The sequence below is a fragment of the Choloepus didactylus genome, chromosome 6 (assembly GCF_015220235.1).
Source record: "Choloepus didactylus isolate mChoDid1 chromosome 6, mChoDid1.pri, whole genome shotgun sequence".
Classification (NCBI taxonomy): Eukaryota; Metazoa; Chordata; class Mammalia; order Pilosa; family Megalonychidae; genus Choloepus; species Choloepus didactylus.
In genome coordinates this window covers 8765056-8784781 of record NC_051312.1, presented here as the reverse complement: position 1 = coordinate 8784781, position 19726 = coordinate 8765056, and the positions used below count along the sequence as shown (strand labels likewise).

At 49.2% G+C, this 19726-nt stretch overlaps 1 protein-coding gene across 5 annotated transcripts; it reads right to left on the bottom strand.

Moving 5' to 3' along the window:
- Positions 1-303: 303 nt before the first annotated feature.
- Positions 304-8513, bottom strand: SLC29A2 (solute carrier family 29 member 2). Of its 5 annotated transcripts, none has more exons than XM_037838680.1 (12): positions 8014-8509; positions 7684-7765; positions 6168-6334; positions 5834-5973; positions 5306-5440; positions 4552-4649; positions 4249-4333; positions 3597-3733; positions 3234-3339; positions 3045-3130; positions 2073-2268; positions 304-1381 (listed from the first exon to the last, which is right to left on the bottom strand). In XM_037838680.1, exons 1-12 carry the CDS (start codon positions 8040-8042, stop codon positions 1338-1340), a joined length of 1305 nt encoding a protein of 434 aa, XP_037694608.1. In that variant the 5' UTR covers positions 8043-8509; the 3' UTR covers positions 304-1337. The 5 variants fall into 5 exon arrangements, with proteins under 5 accessions (XP_037694608.1, XP_037694607.1, XP_037694609.1 ...); XM_037838679.1 differs by having other exon boundaries at positions 2073-2272; positions 8014-8503; XM_037838681.1 differs by lacking the exon at positions 3597-3733 and having other exon boundaries at positions 2073-2272; positions 3234-3299; positions 8014-8507.
- Between the last annotated feature and the right edge of the window lie 11213 nt (positions 8514-19726).

Genomic DNA, 19726 nt, shown 5'->3' with positions numbered 1-19726 from the left:
TCTGAGAAGGAGCCACACTAGAGAGGAGAGGAGGCCAGGAGAGCAAGCAGTGGATGGAGGCGGAGCGTGACAGGTGTCCCTACGGCCAGAAGTCCTTGAGGAGCACAGGGCTCCTTGTGGGTCAATGCTCCTGGGCCACTGTGTGGTCCTGAGGGCTCAGACTGGGCTGCCTGTCAGACCTGCCCTCTGGGGTCCGTGTCATCCCACCTGTCAAGGGGGGGATGAGCATCCCCAGCCCATCCAGCTCACCAAGGCCCAGAGAGCCAAAAGCACTTTGGAAATAAACACTCAGTGAACATGTCATACAAATGAACGGGGTTGTTATTGGACCCTGAAGCAGGGTCAGAGGAGCAAAAAGGGGGAGTAACTGCCTAGGCCTCCTGCCCTGCACCCCCTGAGGAAAAGAGAAGCAGGCAGTGGGAAGGGAAACAGCACCGACTGGGAGCGGGGAGGGGGAGGCTGGGTCCCAGCTCTGTCACCAGACTGGTCACTCGGCCCCCATCCCGGTCTCCGTTTCATCACCTGCACAGTTGGGGAGCACAAGACCTGCCTGGCTCCTTCCAAGGGTCCCGGTGAGGCTGACTTGAGAGAGGGTGTGGGAGAGCTTTGCATACTGTGAAGTGCAGTGCACACATGCAGGCTAACCAGGGTTCTGGGACCCAGCCTCACCCAGTGGGGCTTTGGGGAGGGGACAACAAAAACACTGTTTGAGGCCCAGTGCAGGGTCCTTTGAGCAGCCTCAGATCCCTGATGCCTGTTCCTCCTTCGTTCACCATCCTGGTACCCTCTGCTCTGGGGTCAGAGACTCAACTGGGGGCAGGGCGGGGAGAAACTCCTGCTCCAGGCTCCCCCACCTCCCACTCTGAACCTGTGGCCCAGACCCCAGCAGCCAAGCCCTCCGCACGGCCCCCAGTGATCAGCAGGTTGGCTTTTTATGCTTAACAGATGCCATCCTGCTGGTGAGAAGAAGGCACGGGCCAGGCCCCTCTTTTCCCTGTTGCTTTCCAGTCAATGACATCTTCCGGATGTCCAGACAAAGTCTGTCCCGCTGCCGTGCCGGCTCTGCTCCTGGGTGAGGGCTAGAATGACCCGTGGTGAATCAAATCTTCCTCTCAACACCTCGGGTGGCTGCCTGCCCGGGTCGGAGAGCTGCTCCCGCCGCCTCCTGGCAACCCCAGCCGAGGGGCCCCAGCCTGGCAGAGGCCTGAGCCCGCTCTCCACGCCTCCTCGCTGGATCTCAGCTGCAGGGAGAACTCCGGAGCGGCCGCTTCAGAGCAGAGCCTTGAAGAGGAAGGAGAGGGACGCTCCACACGAGAGCCCCAGAGCCAGGAAGAAGGTCATGAGGGCACCGGCCACCTCCCGCTCGTGCGGCAGCACCTGCCTAGACATACGGAGGAGGGTGCTCTTGGAAAATGCCGGACTCAACCCAGCCCCGGCCCAATGTCCTCTGTCCCTCCTCACGATGGGACACCTGAGTTCTAGCCCAGGCTCTGACCCAGCTCCCTGTGCCCCTCTGATTAGGTGCTTCTTCTCTCTGGGCTTCAGTTTGCTGGACCATAAAATGAGGCCATCGGATGAGGACATCTCTCAGGGCCGTTGGGGTCCGACATTATGAGATTAGTTTCCACCATCTTCCCTCCTGACAAAATGTCCCAGCCTGGTCCTTCTTGTCACCTTTACCCTTCTGGGGTTCTCAACTCCATCCCCCAAGAGGAAACAGCCCACGAACCCCAATTTTTATCAAAACCTTAGTTCCCCCTCAGTTGAGAATTATGGAACTAGACAGGCCCTAAGGGATGACAGGCCAGCCCATTTATTTTACAGATGGGGAAACTGAGGCCCAGAGAGGAAGCGATTATGCCCCAGGTGGCACAAATCCTTAGAACCAGCGCCTGGTCTCCCAGCTTCTGGCCCAGGATCTGCTCAGCAGTTAAGGCCTGACCCGATGGGGTGGCGCCAGTGGGGCCCAAGACAGCTAGAGCTGGGCTGGCCGGAAGCAGGTGGCCCCGTTCCTCTGCTAAGGGCCAGCCCACCCCCAACCCCGCTGCCCTAGCCCTGACCCAGCCCCCAACCTGGGCGCCAGGCACATGGTGAGGGACACCAGGTAGCCGTTGGACACAGCAAAGAGCAGCATGAAGACGATGAAGTAGGCGTCCTGGGGGAACAGGATGGGCAGCCGGGACCTCCGGGGCACGTGGCACAGCATGAACAGTGGCACAAACAGGAAGCGCAGGCAGACCAGCAGCGGCAGCAGCCGGCTGTCCTCGTCTGGCTGCGGCAGAGGTCAGGGTGAGCGGGGGTCCCTGGGAGCAAGGTCTCTATTCTGGGGACCCCTTGGGACACCCACAGTATAGATTCCTAGAGTACTTCCCCTGACCTGCTCTGACCACAGTGAGCCAGTGCGGACCCAGCATTGGGGTCTCTGGAGAGCAAGGGGTTAGGTCCAGGCCACCAGCCATCAGGGGCCAGTCTGGGCCTCCCCAGACTCTAGCCTGTGCTCTTTCCATGGCAGAACTGGAAGAAGCCTTAGGCTGCATCTGTGGTTTTCAAACTTGGTTCCCCAGAGCACCCCTAGGGGTTCCACAGACCCCTTTGGGGCAGATGGAGCTGCTGAGTGGCACTGGAAGTTGGGGATCCAGGCCCCATTCCACTTGAACCAGAGCAGTTTCTCTTTGATCTGCTTTATTTATTGTGGCTCCTTAGAAGATTTCATTTAAAGAAATAGTACCTTGGCCAAATAAAGGCAATGCAAACACTAGGAATCTTGCCCAACCCTTCTCTTGGTGCAGGAACCTCCATGTGACCTCCGAGTGCTGAGAGCTGGGCCCTGGGCTGGAGGCTGGGGACACAGAGGTCAACTGGACATGGCTTCTGCTTTCAAGGAGCTCACAGTTCAAGCCCTGGTTCATGTACCTCCGGGGGCCAGCTGCCCCATTCCCAGACCACCTGAATTGCTGGAAAACTACCTTCTCTGCTCTTTCATGCCCTCAGATCCCCACTTGCTCTGTAAAACCCTCCCATAATCCCAGGGCAGGCATTCTCACCCACAGGAAGTAAGAGGTCAGGCTCCGTCCCAGACAGTCCATGATGTTGAAGAGAAGGAAACAGCAGATGGGGTTGAAGAACCGACCTGGGAGAGAGGGCTGGCAGCTCATCCTGGTTCCCGGCTCCTCTCTCCCTGCTCCCTTTCACTCCCCCTGCTCCTCTGCCCCCTTCTGCACCCCACCACTCACTCCACTTCCCGGGACTGGTGGAGCTGGTCACCATGGCTGTGATAGCAGGGAAGACTGACAGGGTGACTGTGAAGACCAACACAAGGCACAGCGCCATCAGCCAGATCTGGGAGCCAGAGGCAGGGCTGTGAGCAGACAGCGCCGGCCCCAGGCCCAATGCTCAGCCCAGCTCCCTGCCTGAGCCCTGGCCCAGGAAAAGGACCCCTGGCCCAGCTGGGTCCCTGACCCGCTCGCACCCTGTGACCTCGGGGTGGACAGTGGGAGTACTTAAGCCCTGTTCCCTTCTAAGATTCTCTGGGGAGGGCTGAGGAGGGGCTCTCTCTGCCCCAGAGGTGGTGGTTGGGGCTGTGTCCCAAGGCAAACCTTTCGGAGGACAACTAAAACAGAAGGTTTTCCTGGCTTCTGGGGCTCCTCTGGCTCCGGCTCTGGCTCCTTCTCAGAGTCAAGATCCAGAGTCAGGGCTGCCTTCTGGGGGTTGTTGGGAATCCCGTTCTTCTCATCTGGGGGAAGAGGGGAGGGCAGGATTACAGCCTGTGACCCCGGTTTCCTGATAGCCAGGCCCGATGGAGGGGAATTCCCAGCAGTTAAAACCAGTGCTCCTTCTCCAGGCAAAGCAACAGAAGAGAGAATAATAAACAGCAGAAGTATTCACAGCCACTTAGATCTCATTGCCATCACTCTATGAATGAAGGTTCAGAGGGGTTAAGTGACTTGCATAAGGTCACACAGCTTGGATGCTATGAAGCCAGGACTCAAACCAAGAGGCAGGTGGATCCAGAGCTTGCAAGTGGGAAGCTCTACTGTCTCCCCATTTTACTGAGGAGGAAACTAGGCCCAAAGGGCAGCAGAACGACTTGAACCCCACTGGCTTCCCTTCAGGACTTCCTGCCTCTGCTCACTCAAGGCTATTGGGCAGGAGGCTCTGGTTGGGGACAGAGGGGAAAAGCTTCCCAGAGGAGGTGGCTCTGGCCTCCTTCTGGATCTTCCACCTCCCCAGCGGGGTCCTAGAGCTCACCAGCCGGGAGGAGCTCAGTTTTGGTCTCCAGCTCATGAGCTCTGGCTTGGGATGGTTTCTTGCCCAGGTAGTACTGGGCAAACTCCTGTAGAAGGAAGGAGAGCGTTGGCCTGGCCTGGCCTGGCTTGGGCTCAGGTGTCTGGAGCCCTCCCCACATCACTGGCTTGGAGGCTGGGGTCCCCCAGTGGCTGACTCCTTTGGGGATCAGGGCTGGGCCTGTTCCCCTCCATCTCCCCTGGCCTCTCTTGGAGCCCCAGACTCAGGGCTGTATCTGCCCAACTGCAAGGGCCCGGACAGGCTCACCAGGTGAGGCAGGCTCAGGTAACACACGATGGACATGAGGATGCCCACACAGGGCGTGATGAAGTACCCCAGGGCGGACGTCTGGGCATCCACGCCACCTGCGGCAGAAACCCCAGCTGCAGGGAGAGATGGCCTGGTCCCACCAGCTCCCAGGGGACCTCCAACTCAGGTCCCACTTCTCATAAGGCGTTTCTCAGATACACCTCTCAGTCTGCTCCCTTCCATCACTGAAAAACTGAGGGATCTTCTTCAAGGCCCAGATCAGCCTGCACTTCTCCTGCTTTTCCCTGTACTTTTTGTTGAGTACCTATTATGTGCCAGGAGCTTTCTCTTTTTGAACATTCTTGGCAATCTGAGGAGGGAGCTGTGATAATCTCAGAGGTGGGAAACCATAGCACAGAGAGGTTAAGTGCCTTGCCCAATGCCCCCAGCTACTGAGCAGCAGAACTGGGATTCCAATCAAATCTATCGGAATCGCAAACCCATCTTCCCCCCGATCTCAACCTGCTGCCAAATATCAGGACTGACCCCGGGAATCCTGTCCCTGGCTCCAAGTTAGCCCAGTCCTCACCCTGTCATTCTCCCTCACTCCCGAACCCAAGAGCCCATTTCCCTAGCCCCAAACCCAATGCCAAGCACCCCAACACCCACCCACTTCCACCACCAGACCCCAGGTATCTCTCCCCAGCAGCCTTCTCCCCTCCTCTGAACCCAGGGGTCCACCCCTGCCCTCCAGCCCCCCAAGTCCACTCACTGGCCATGGACAGGAGCATGGCAAGGGCAGCAGAGATCCCCGCCAGGCCCTGGCCGCTGAGGAAGAGGGTGCTGTAGGTGGAGGGCATGGTGCCCAGCTGCCCGAAGAGGCTGCCCTGCAGAACTGCACTGAAGGCTGTGGAGGGACAGGGGTGAGGCCGCCGCTTAGCTAGTCAGGCCTCAGAGGCTTCCCAGAGGAGGTGTCCCAGGGTGCCGAGGGGAATCTGGACTAGGTTGAGCGGGTGTGGGGTTCCCGGGGACTGCGGGCGCTCTGGTGCCACACACCCCCATTCGCTCTTCCGAGATGCGGCCATAGGTCTGTGGGGCGGGGGCTCAGGAGGCCTCTCTTAGATGATTGTGGGATCTGGGCAGGTGACTTCCTCCCTCTGGACCTCAGATGCTTCATCAGGGACATGGGTGACAATGACACTGTCTTCCCTTCTTAGATTATTGGGCCCTTTCATTTACAGGGGAGAGGCTGGGCTGTGGCGCTGGGGTTGGGGGGAGGTGGGGAGACAGAGGTCCTCACAATTGATGAGCCAGACGGAGGCCATGGTGATGGAGAAGAAGGTCCCGGGGCTCATGTCCACCTTGACCAGTGCCGCTGTCAGGGCGAAGAGAAGCAGGATGGCCAGCAGGCTGCCCAGAATCCGCACAGTCTCGGGGATGCTGCTCAGAAGGGACAGAGTGGGCCCAGGCCAGAGTGGGGAGGTGGACACAGGGTTCAGCCTGGGGCTGGGGGGAGATGCAGGGGGGAGCCGAGGAAGGATGGGAGGTCTCCCCTGGTCCCAGAAGAACCTGCCTCAGCAGGGGGTGGGGAGGGGCAATGGGGGATGGGCCCAGGAGGGGGCACGGCCTCTCACCACTGGTACAGAAAGGAGTTGAGGAGTGTGAAGAGAAGCAGGGGCAGCTGGGACAGCAGTGTCATCCAGTTGTTAAAGTTGAAGGCGTCTGCGGAGCCGGTGCCTGTGTGGTTGGTGCTTAGAGTCTCAGCCGTGCTGTTGTCCCCTGCCAGCCGTCCCTGGAAGTACTGTCAGGATGGGGGGCGGTGCAGGGTGATGCCCAGGCCCACTCTCAGGGACCCCTCCCCACCCCCACAGCCTTACGCCTCTATACCCCCACCCCATGCCTTTGATTGCTCAATTAATGTCTGTGAGGACTCTGCCTTGTCTTTGCACTGGGCCCAGTACCTGGGGACATGGGTGGTGCGCCATGAAAGTGCATTGAATTGAACAGCCCAAGTGTGGAAGGAACCCAAAGTCTAAGAAGCCCCAGCCTGGGCCTTGCTCCATCTTTGGGTCACTCCTCACTCTTCAGTGCCTGGTGTCAGCCTCTAGCCCCAGTCCTGCAGCTGCTTCTAGATTCAATTATGCCATGGGCATTTATTGAGTGCCTACGGTATGCCAGGCACTGGTCTAGATACTGAAGACTGTGTTCTCTCTCTCTGAAACACATATCCTGTCACTCCTCTTCTTGAAAACGCTCCAAGGCTCCCTATTGCCCATAGGGTAAAGCCACAAGTCTTTGGAACAGGAATCAGAACTCAGCCCCCTCTCCCGCTCCATCCCCACTAGGCTCCAGGCACCTGTCCCTGGACATGTGGCACTCTCCTGTCCTTGTGACTTTGCTGTGACCTCCCTACCCCTCCCCCCAACCCCCCACTGCCTACCCTACTCCCAAGTCACAAATCACCTCTGCTGGGAAGCAGACGGAATTTCTCACCCCACCCCTGGAACCCACAGGACTAAGCTCCAAGCCTGGGATGGCACTTTTTGTGGCATGTTACATTATTAATAGCTCTTTGGTACCCATCTCACTCCCAGACCAAGGTCTGATTCATCTTTGGGTCTCCAGGGCCCAGCACAGAGCTGGGCACTAAGAAGGCTTCAGAAGAGCTGTTGCATTGAAGATGGGGATAATCTAGTCCCAAAGAGAATGCAAACCCCACGTTTCTGCTTCCTCCTAAGAGAATGTAAGCACATGGGATAGGGCCACCTTGTGCTTTGTTTCCTGCGGTGTTCCCAGTGCCAAGACCCGAGCCTAGTCCGCAGTAGCGCTTGGTACATGTTTGTTGACTGAATGAACGTGATTCATGCTATTCCAAAGAAGGCCAAGGGCTTGGATAACCCACTTGTGGAGCAACTGGCCAGAAATAATGAACGAAAAGCAGGGGAGGCTGGTGGGTAGCTCCTTCGCTGGTCCACTAGATCCCCTGAGCCGGTGGCCTTGCCACTCTAGGAACTGGGCATCCCTGAAAGTGTGGCTTTCCTCTCCTAGCCGAGTGAGGAGGCACTTCTCGTCCCTCGTCCCTCGCCGAGAGGAGTCAAGGGCGGGGCGGTGGGGAAAGCGCCGGGAGCGATGGACGGCTGCGGCCCTCACCGGTATGGCGGTGATGAAGAAGTTCCACGGAAGGAGGGTGCCCAGGCCCAGGATAAAGAAGCTGATCCCGACCAGGTGGTAGCTATGAGATCAGTCAGAAGGTCATCCCGAGGACACAGCAGCCTGGGCCCCCCCTCCCGCCTCCCAGGCCGCCCCGCTCCGGGGAGCGCACTACAACTCCCATCTCCCCGGCGCAGGCAGCCCAGGGAGGCGGCTGATGGGAGTTGTAGTTCAGCCCGGTCTCGGCGTCTCGGAGCGCAGATGGGAGGGGGCTGCGCTGCCCACCGCCACCCCGGTCCCCGCGCGCACCCTACTCGCCCCCCAACTCACCTGTCCTGCGGCGCATCTCCTCGCGCCATGGCCGCAGCAGTGGGATGCGCTCGGCAGGGAGAGGGGTGGGTAAGCCGCGCCCCTGCACCTACGCAGAGCCCCGAGGGCCGGAGGACCCGGAAGGCTGGGTCCCGCGGGCCGCGGGCAGGGGAAGGGGTGTCGGGTCTCCCCGAACCCGGGCGGGGGGCGGGGAGGCAGCAGCCCAGGAGGGAATCCGGGGCCGATTTTGGCCGGTCTCACCCTAGGCAGGCTCGGACTCGGCTCCGCCCCCGGGGCGGGGACAGAGGGTCGCATCACCCCTTCCCGCTCTCCTCCCCCTCACCCCAAGGGACTCCAGACCCGGGCGGTCTCCGGGCCCTGCCCGCCCCCGGCGCCTCCCAGGTGAGGTGTGAAGATGGTTGATCCGGGCAGGTCTCGCCGCCGTCTCCCCTTCCCGCGGGCCTCACGCGGTCTCCGCGAGCGTCTGTCCCCGACCCTGCGGGTGGGGCAGGGGAGCTCCCCGCATCACTCTGGGGGGCACTAGGCGCGGGGTTCTTTGCCCTTCGCCAACTTGGACGTGGCGCCCGCTACCGATCGTTCCAGCCAAGGGCTTAACCCGAGCTGGGCCTGGCGCCGGGTGACCCGAGCGCCGTCAGTTGCCAACAGTCCTCGAGGGCTGCACTGAAATGGGCTCCCCGGGGAGACCGAGGAGAGGGACAGGCGGGTCTGGGAGACAGACGGACAAACGGATTTTTCTCCGCCAGTGGGAGCCTGCGGGAACGCCAGGCTTTGGGGCGCACAGGCACAGGCCCCGCCCGGGCGTCCAGGGGCGCTTCCTGGGGGCGGTGAAGCTGAGCTGCGTCCGGAGCCGTGAGGAGCTAAGCAAAGGCTGGGGAGGGAGGGGCGACCACGGAGATGAGCCAGTCCCCCCCCCCACCCCAGCCTCATCTCGCGCGCTCCCGCCGCCCTGTGCGTCCCATTTGAAAAAAACATTACCTTTGGCGGCCCCACACCACATCATAGCAAGCATATTAAGTTGCACCCACCTCCCACTTTTAAATTTTTTTCTGTGAAAAGTTTTGAAAAATCCTCACCATTGCACTTTTTTTTTTCCCCTTAAACTTTCTATTGTGAAATAATTTCAAACCTACAGGACAGTTATGAAAATAATACAAAAACAAACAGAGCTCCAACATGCATATCCTCCCCACCAGATACCCAGATGCAGCAATTTTTACTTTTTGCCACATTTGCTTATCATTCTATCTATCTATCTATCTATCTATCTATCTATCTATCTATCTATCTCTAATCCATATTTATCTATATCTATCCATCCCTCCATCTATCATCTATATCTATCATTCAATCTATTGATCTAATCTATTTTCTAAATATTTGCGAGTAGGTTGTAGATACCATGCTCCTAAACACATAATACTTCCCTGTACATTTCCTAAGTACAAGGATATTCACTTATGTAACCACCTTAAGTAGTTACCAAGTTCAAGAAATTTAACATTGATATAAAGCTTGCAGTTTATAATCCAATTTGCATCTGTATGGCCCAATATTATCCTTTTGAGCCTTTTCTCCTCCATTATTAGATGCAATTCAGGGTGGGATTAATCACTTCCACGGTATGGGTTACCCTCACCCCTACCTATTACCAGAACTTTCCCATCATTCCAGAAGAAACCCTATACCCATGACGTATTAATTCCCCATTCCCCCAGGGTCCCTGGTAAACTGTACTCTACTTTCTGTCTTTATGAGTTTGCATATTCTATTTCTTATAAGTGGAATCATAAATATCTCCCTTTGTTCTGACTTATTTCACTCAACATGTCTTCAAGATTCATCCATGTAGTGTGGTGACATGTATCAGAACTTCATTCTTTTTTCGGGCTAATATTCCGTTGTATGGATAGACCACATTTTGGTAACCATTCATCTGCTGATGGATATTTGGGTTGCTTCCACTCTTTTGACTATTGCACTTTTGAAATTAATTTGCTCCAGCTGACACCTAATTTATCAGTGGACATGGTTTCTCTGCTACCACTGTGCATATCTGGGGGTGCTGGAGAAGTGAGAATTTTAAGTAATGAAATTTCATGGCCACACAGAGCCTCCTCTGCCATGCTAAGGCGTTTGGTCTTTATTCATGGGCTGGGGTGGGGTGGGGGGACATGTTCAGATTTGCATTTTGAACGGTTCTCTCTGGCTATAGTGTGGAGATGGAATGGACTGGTCTGCAGGAGAACAGAAGGAACAAGTCATCTCAGTAAAGGTGGAGAGAAGTGGTGTCTTTGGGGAGCCCTCACCACCTCTCTGTACCCCTGAGGGCGAACCCCCTTGGGCCCTTAACACCTGGCTCACTGCCACTACCATCAGGTGGTCATTTCCAGGTTACTTATGGTTTTTCTCCAGCAGACTGCAGTCTGTAGGGCAAAGACTGTGCTTGTCTGGTTCATTGTTTTATTGCCAGCATCTAGCACCCATGCCTGGGCCATGGCAAGTGCTTAATAAATGTTTGGTGAATGAATGGATTGTGATGCTATACAGTGTGATTTTAGGGAGAATAGGGATGGCGTCAAATTACACTGAAAGAGAAAAGTTCTCTTTTCAGTTTTCTTTCAAGCGTTCAGAATATATCAGGTGAAAAGGCTCAATTCAGTACAAACATGTTTCAAAGATCTAATGCCTGTCAATCTCTCCCTCTCCCTCTTTCTCTCACAAAGAGCTGGCTTTAGGGTTTCTGCTGACAACTTTATCTGTATAGAAGTTAATCCCTTTTGTTTTTCATATATGTTTTTATTTTCTTTTGTTTTCCTTATATTTGTGTATTTTATTTATAGTTTGTTTTTAGGGCTACAGATACTGGTTTCCTATTTATAATAGGGATGTAAAGTCTTGTTTTCTTTATAAATTTTTTATTTTTATTTTTTTAGAGCAGTTGTTAGTTGGCAAAAAAATGTAGAAAGTACAAAGTTCCTGTGTACCCCCTGTGCTGCCTTGGGTATATTATGTCCCCCCAAAAAGGCATATTCTTTGATGCAATCTTGTGGGGCAGACTTATTCATTTTTTTTGATTAGGGTGTGACCTCTTGATTGAATGTTTCCGTGGAGATTTGATCCCACCCATTTAGGGTGGGGCTTGATTAGTTCACTTGCGTATTTAAGAGAGCCAGGAGCCAACATGGGTGCTTCCACTGACACTTGGAGACATTTGGAGATGTGGACAGAAGGAGGTTTAGAGATGCTAGGCTAAGAGATGAAGTCCAGAGTTTGCCCCGGAGAAGCTAAGAGAGGACCCCCAGATGCTTATAGAGGAATGCCCTACGAGAAAGAAACAAGGATGCACGGGAGCTGAGAGAGAGAAGCTAAGAGAGACAGAAGCCCAGAGACATTTTGGAGAGCGCCATTTTTTTTTTTTATTATTATTAACTTCAGTTTTATTGAAATACATTCACACACCATACAATCATCCATGGTATACAATCCACTGTCCACAGTATGATAACATAGTTATGCATTCATCACCACAATCTATCTGTGAAAATTTTCCTTACATCAGAAAGAACCAGAGCAAGAATAAAAAATAAAAGTGAAAAAAGAACACCCAAATCATCCCCCCATCCCACCCCATTTGTCCTTTAATTTTTATCCCCATTTTTCTGCTCATCCATACACTAGATAAAGGGGGTGTGTTCCACAAGGTCTTCACAATCACACTGTCACCCCTTGTAATCTACATTATTATATAATTGTCTTCAGGAGTCCAGACTGCTGGGTTGGAGTTTGGTAGTTTCAGGTATTTACTTCTAGCTATTCCAATACATTAAAACCTAAGAGGTGTTATCTATATAATGCATAAGAATGTCCACCAGAGTGACCTCTCGACTCCATTTGAAATCTCTCAGCCACTGAAACTATTTCGTCTCATTTTGCATCCCCCTTTTGGTCAAGAAGATACTCTCAGTCCCACGATGCCGGGTCCACACTCATCCCCAGGAGTCATATTCTGCATTGCCAGGGAGATTTGCAACCCTGGGAGTCAGGTCCCATGTAGGGGGGAGGGCAGCGAGTTCACCTGTTGAGATGGCTCAGTTAGCGAGAGAAAGGGCCACATCTGAGCAACAAAGAGGTACTCAGGGGGAGACTCTTAGGCACAATTATATGCAAGTTTAGCCTGGAGAGCGCCATTTTGAAACGCAACCCGGGAGCAAAGGACCAGCAGATGCCAGCCACGTGCCTTCCCAGCTGACAGAGGTGTTCTGGATGCCATCGGCTGGTCTTCAGTGAAGGTTTCCTCTTGTTGATGCCTTACTTCGGAAACTTTTATGGCCTTAGGAGTGTAAGTCTGAAACTGAATAAACCCCCTGTTGTAGTTTGCTAATGCTGCCAGAAGGCAAAACACCAGAAATGGATTGGCTTTTATAAAAGGGGGTTTATTTGGTTACAGACTTACAGTCTTAAGGGCATAAAATGTCCATCAACGAAGTGTACCTTCACTGGAGGATGGCCAATGGTGTCCGGAAAACCTCTGTTAGCTGGGAAGGCACGTGGCTGGCGTCTGCTCCAAAGTTCTGGTTTCAAAATGGCTTTCTCCAAGGACGTTCTTCTCTAGGCTGCAGTTCCTCAAAAGTGTCACTCTTAGTTCTACTTGGGATATTTGTCCTCTCTCAGCTTCTCCAGAGCAAGAATCTGCTTTCAACAGCCTTCTTCAAAATGTCTCTTATCCGCAGCTCCTGTGCTTTCTTCAAAGCGTCCCTCTTGGCTGTAACTCCTCTTCAAAATGTCACTCACAGCTGCACTGAGTTCCCTCTGCCTGTCAGCTCATTTATATGGCTCCACTGATCAAGGCCCACCCTGAATGTGTGGGGCCATGCCTCCATGGAAATATCTCATCAGAGTTATCACCTACAGTTGAGTGGGGTGCATTTCCATGCAAATCTAATCAGCACCAAAACGTCTGTCCCACAAGACTGCATCAAAGAATATGGCTTTTTCTGGGGGACATAATACATTCAAACCGGCACACCCCCTTTATAAAAGCCAATCCATTTCTGGTATTTTGCATAACAGCAGCATTAGCAAACCTGAAGCCCCCCCACCACTACTTACATAGTTTCCCCTATTATTTACATTTTGCATTAGTGATACATTTGTTACAATTGATGAGCCAATATTATTACAATTATGTAATTAATTACAGTCCATAGTTTACATTAGGGTTCACTGTCTGGGTTGTACAGTTATATGGGTTTTTTTTTAAATTTATTATTGTAACACATATGCAACATACATGTTCCCATTTTAACTACTTTCAAGGATAAATTCCGTGGTGTTAATTACATTAACAATGTTGTGCCACCATCACCACCATCCATCGCCAAGACTTTTCCATCACTCCAAACAGAAACTCTGTACCCATTAAGCATTAACTCCCCACTCCCCACCTCTTCCCCTGGTAAACAAATTTATTTATGAAAAATGAGTCATTTAAAGAAAGTAAACTAAACAAGACTACCGGTGGGCACAGCTATGGCACAGTTTGTGAAGCAAGGACATGGAGAACCAGACTTTGGGAAGCACTAAATTTGTCCAGGGGAGGTTGAGGGCATGTCAGGGAGAAGACAGCCTGTACCTAGACAGGGACGTGAGAGCACTGACACATCCTGGACAGACAAACAGATCCCTCTGGCTGGCGGGGTGGGAGGGGGTGGCCAGGGCAACAGCTGGGCCAGTTGTGACAGGCTTGGAACGATGAGTCAGGAGGTTGGATTTCAACCTGAGGCACTCCATCAGAACCATTCATCCTTTTAATAACGAATATTCTGTTACTATCCCAGAAGGAAACTCACATGTAACAAACCTACCTATACACAAAATTTTTTAATGTCAATGTAATATCCTAATTGTACTACAGGGGAATAAATAAAAGGAAAGCATTTAATAATAAAGTAATCTGTACTTCACTACATGGACACTCAGGCACAATGAGGCAGTCACATGCTGTCCCCTCTTTATAAAACCACGGTAAATGCAACAGCCACAAACGCAGATCCAGGACAGGCATATGGTAAAACTGAGCACTCAAATACTACTCCTCTGCTCTGGGTGATGTGAGTTTCTGAAATGGTGACCAAATTTTGGCAAAGTTCCAAACAACAGAGTGCAGCTGTCCCCCTACTTAGACAGTAATAGCTGTGTTAGCTGAAAAAAAACTTGCCATGTATATTTAAACCTCGCAAACTATTCTTTGTATTCATATGCAAAATGAACAAAAATATTTTTGCAAATGGCCTGGGTTTTATTTTATGAGTTTAGCATCAGAATAATTCCTGATATAATGTGATGAGGTTGGGTAGTGATGAAGTAGGTCAAAAGAGACTTCTGTTTGGAAATCTCACCACCTGCTGAGAAACAGTGTGAGTCTCTAGTACTTAAGAAATCAGAGACTGTGATGTCTTTTACTGGGCAAAGAGAATTATAGAGTGGACTGGAAAAAATGAGCAGTAATATAACAAGTTGTAGTTGGTTGATTGTAGCTTCTGGGAATAGTACCTGATTAAGATTTTTTAAAGATCCAGATAATACAGAATAAGTGAATAATTTTAATGTGTCATTTTCATGCTGTAGATTTCTCATCATTGGGTTATAAATATTTTAAAACATGAACTTAATAATATTGTGGGATCCCAGGGTCCAGGGCTTTCCCTGACACTCCGTGGAACACACAGCAGCCTGCGTGACCCAGGTCAGCTGATGTTTAAGCTGTCCTCCCCATGGAGTGAGGGAAGTGTGGGTGGTTGATGTAAGCTGGGCACCAGACCCTCCTCTGCATAGGATGTTAGCCTGTGCCCCACGCTTCTCTGGGATTCTCGGGATGTTATCATGTCTACTATGATTTACAAAGTCATCTATACTTTTCCCTGCACTCTCTGGGGATAGCTAATCTTTCTCCTATGTCCCACCGGCCCTTTTGCTGTATGTGTGTCCTCTTGCTCATTGGAATGTCTTTGTCTCGGGTCTGTGTAACTGGCCTTGCTGATTCCAGCCTGAGCGCGGGATGCTTTCACACTGAGCTCTGAACCAGCCGCCATCAAAGCACCTTGACTGACTTCTGGCTTTTCTCTTGTAAGTTCGTTCCTGTAATAGCTTATGTCTCGCTCCGTTCCTGGTGTTTCCTTTGGTCTGTCTGCCAGACCAGCCCCTGCGGGAACAAATATGAAGCATTTAACAATTGTGCAGGACATAGGACAGTTTTTCCTTGTGTGGGACTGCCCTGGACAAAAGTTTAAAAACACTTATTAATTGAATTAAATGAGATCCCTGCCTTTCATTTATCAACCACAATTAATGATTGTTCAAAGTCTGTTCAAAGGAGTCTCCCTTAGAATTTCTCTGATACATATTTGCAGTCAGTTTTGTTACTTTCTCAGTAACTGCACTGCTCTAACTTTTAAAAGAAGTATGTGGTAGGAAATGCTATGATAACATAATTTAGTTCTTTCCAAAGAAAACATAATTGCATGCAAAACCTTTCATCTGTGGATTGATTAAATCATGTTTTGGACTCAAAAGTTGTTTTAGGTGCAGTGAACTCTCCCTGTCATTGTCAGCTAACACGTTCCATTTCTGCTTCAGATGGATTCGTCACCCCAAACCTGTACTGTAAGTTCATACGGATCCTTAAATCTGGTCATCAAGTCTTTGTCTTTTAAATAATATCCAAAAGAGTGTATCTTTAAGCTTGCTATCAAATTACTACAAAAGTGGAAACTGGAAATTCCCTGCACTTGGGCTTATTTTTTAATCCCATGATAATTTCCTTCATTTTCATTGGGATTAATCTCTTTTTCTATCAAATTAAGAATCCTCATTTATCTTTTCAAATAAGTCAAAAAGATTTGTTACATCTTTTTGTGATATTTAAGTTAGCTGTTTAATGTTTATTTCATCGGATTAAATAATTCTCCAGTAATACCAAGGGTAAAGAAAATATTTTTAAAGACTTTCCTTTGAAAAGCCATCTTGCTTCCAAGGGTAGGATTAAATGTTTAACCCTTCTTCATTGTCCCTGTTCAGTATATGAAATAACCTATAATTCATGGGATCCCCCTTTATTCTACTAAGCTATACCATATGAAAATGCTGATATCTGACCTACAAAAAATGGCAGTTTTAGATGGTTTGGCCTAATAATAACATGGACAAAAACATTCATTGACTTGTAGAGTCATCCATGCAGACTGTGGGCAAGAGATGTTGATGAACAAGCAATGACCTGCTGAATCACCTGCTGCTACCTTTTGTTAGTTTGACCTCAAAGCCTTATTGCCTCCCACCCCAGGTCAGGACAGATGTGTGGTGGGGAATTCTCATGGGAGCCCTTTTACAAAATGATTGTAATTGAGTGAAATGCATTGAATATATAAAATCATGAATCCATGATGATAATGAAAAAAGAACTCTTAAAAACCCCAACAAAAACAAGACGACAAAAACCAACCTTCTTTGCCACCACTGGAGGTGACCATGACATGACTCTTAACTCTGAATATTAATAATTAAAAGGAAGGAATTCAGCATGTATGTGAAATAATGTAATTAGGGTTGCAATGTCATGATATCTGGTTTTTACTTTAAATAAATAAATATACACACATATTCATATAGATGGAAGCAATATAGATGAAAGCAGTGTGGCAAAATATCAACAATTAGTGCACCTAGGTTGTTGGTGTATGGATGGTCATTGCACTATTCCATCTTTCCATAAGTTTATAGCTTTTCATAACAAAAGTTTTAAAGGTAAAGATTTCTCATACTTTTCCTATTATTTTAACTATTCATCAAAAAGAAGTTTTTGTATATTCCCCAGCACTTTAGTTGTACTATATTAGGAGCAGTTTCTCTTAAACATATAGCTGGACTACTCAACCACTTTTTTTCAACAACTGCATAGTAGTCCATTGTATGGCTAAGTTGATGGACATTTACATTAGGTTATTTCCAACTTTCTTCTATTACAACTAATGCTGCAAAGAATAATTTTTTGGAGTACATCTGTGGGTTAAATTCCTAGAAATAGAATTGCTTTTGAGGAAATGCACATCTATATTTGTTTTGGTTGGCTAAAGTTGCCAGAATGCAATACACCAGAAATGGGTTGGCTTTTACAATGGGGCTTTATTAACCTACAATATACAGTACTTAAGCCGTGAAAATGTCCAACTCAAGAAGGCACCAACAGGACGATACCTGGACTCTGAAGACAGGCTGCTGGCATCTGGGACACCTCTGTCACATGGGAAGGCACATGGCCAGTGTCTACTGGTCCTTTGCTCCCAGGTCTCATTGCTTTCAGCTTCTGCTTCCAGCAGCTTCCTCTCTGAGCTTCTGTGGGTCCTCTCTTAGCTTTTCCAGGGCTTTCTACATAAGCTTCTCTTAATATCATCTCTTAGCTTCTGTATGTTTTATCCTCTTATAAAGGACTCTAGTCAGAGGACTAAGACTCACCTTGAATGGGTTAGGTAACATCTCAACTGAAATAACCTAATGCAAAGGTCCCACCTACAATAGGTCTACACTCACAGGAATGGATTAAAAGAACACAGCCTTGAAAAAATTTTCATCTTCACTAGCTATTAGGGAAATGCAAATAAAACCCACAATGAGATATCACCTCACACCAATAAGAATGGCTGCCATTAAACAAGCAGGAAACTACAGATGTTGGAGAGGATGTGGAGAAACTGGAACTCTTATTCATTGCTGGTGGGAATGTATAATGGTACAGCTACTCTGGAAGTCAGACTGGCAGTTCCTTAGAAAACTAGATATAGAGTTATCCTACATCCAGCAATTCCACTACTCAGTATATACCCAGAATATCTGAAAGTAGTGACATGAACAGACATTTGCACACCAATGTTCATAGCAGCATTGTTCACAACTGCCAAGAGATGGAAACAACCCAAGTGTTCTTCAGCAGATCAGTGGATAAACAAAATGCGGTATATACATACGATGGAATACTATGCAGCAGTAAGAATGAATGAGGTCCTGAAACATGTGGCAACATGGATGAACCTTGAAGACATAATGGTGAGTGAAATAAGTCAGACACAAAAGGAGAGATATTGTATGTTGCCACTACTATGAACTCCCTGAACAATGTAAAATCAGTGTCTTAAAATGTAGAATATAGGGGCCCTAGAGATAGACAGAAGCTAGTGAAGGGGGAATGATCACCTAATATGTAAAGACCTGTTAACAAGGTTGAACTTAAGGGTATGGGAATGGACAGGGGTGATGATGGTTCGTTAATGGGATTATAAGTATCAGTGCTGTATTGAAGGCGAACATGATTGAACGTGGTTGTTTAAAGGCATGTATCCCACAGATTAGCACTACAAATATAAATAAGTTCTTGCAGGATCTACTTCTTAGATATGACACTAGTACAAAGAGTCAACAACAGAGTGGAATATGGGGAAAACTACTTATTGCATACTATGGACTATATTTAATAGGAATAGCTTACTAGTACCACACAGATACTAGGGATAAATAATTAGGGGGAGATAAGAACTTCGGGGTGTTTTTGGTCATAAGAATTGTTTAAAATTGAGAGTGATGATTGTACAACTAAGTGAAGATGGTGTGAGACATTGATTGTTTATCTTGGACAGAACACATACTGTGTGAAATTAGGAACCCGCTACTTAATAAGTCAGGTCCTCGATCTTGAGGCTTGCTCTTGTGAGACTTATGGTTGTAAAGGGGAGGCTAAGTCCACCTGTAATTATGCCTAAGAGGCACTTCCAGAGAACTCTTTTGTTGCTCAGATGTAGCCTTTCTCTCTCTAAGCCCGGCTCAGCAAATAAATTCATTACCTTCCCCACTGCATGGAACATGACTCCCAGGGGAGTAAGTCTCCCTGGTGACATGACTCCCAAATAGAAACTCTGTATCCATTAAGTGATAACTCACCATTCCCTCCTTCCTCCAGCCCCTGGTAACCTCTACTTTCTCTATGGATTTGCTATTCTAGATACCTCATATAAGTGGGTCATAAAATATTGGTCCTCTTTTATCTGGCTTATTTCACTGAGTGTAAGATCATCAGGGTTCATCCATGTTGTGGCATGTATCGGACTCCATTTCTTATGACTGAATATTTTTCCAATGCATGTATATACCACATTTTGTGCTTTCAATTCTTTGGGCTGCTGTATAACTACCTAGAAGTGGGATTGACAAGTCATATGGTATTAGTCAGTGTGCTCCAGGGGGACAGAGCCAACAGGATATATATATATGTGTGTGTGTGTGTGTGTGTGTGTGTGTGTGTATTTATGTATATGTATATATGTGTATACATATATGATGCAGAATATTTACATACATATGTATGAGATTTATTATAGGAATTGGCTCATGTGACCAATAGGATTGTCAAGTCCAAATTCCGTAGGACAGGCTGCAAGTTGGGAATGCAGAGGTAGCTTTCTATGAATTCTCCAGGAGAGCAGGCTGGCTGAAGAAGAGAGAGAAATTCTTCTTTCTGATTGTTGAAATAATTGGTTCTCCTGTTAAGGCCTTCAACTCATTGCTGAAGGCAATCTCCTTCGTTGATTGCCAGCCATAGATGGAATCAACTGACTAATGATTTAAATCTGTGAAATATCCTCATGGTAACAATCAGGCCAGTGCTTGC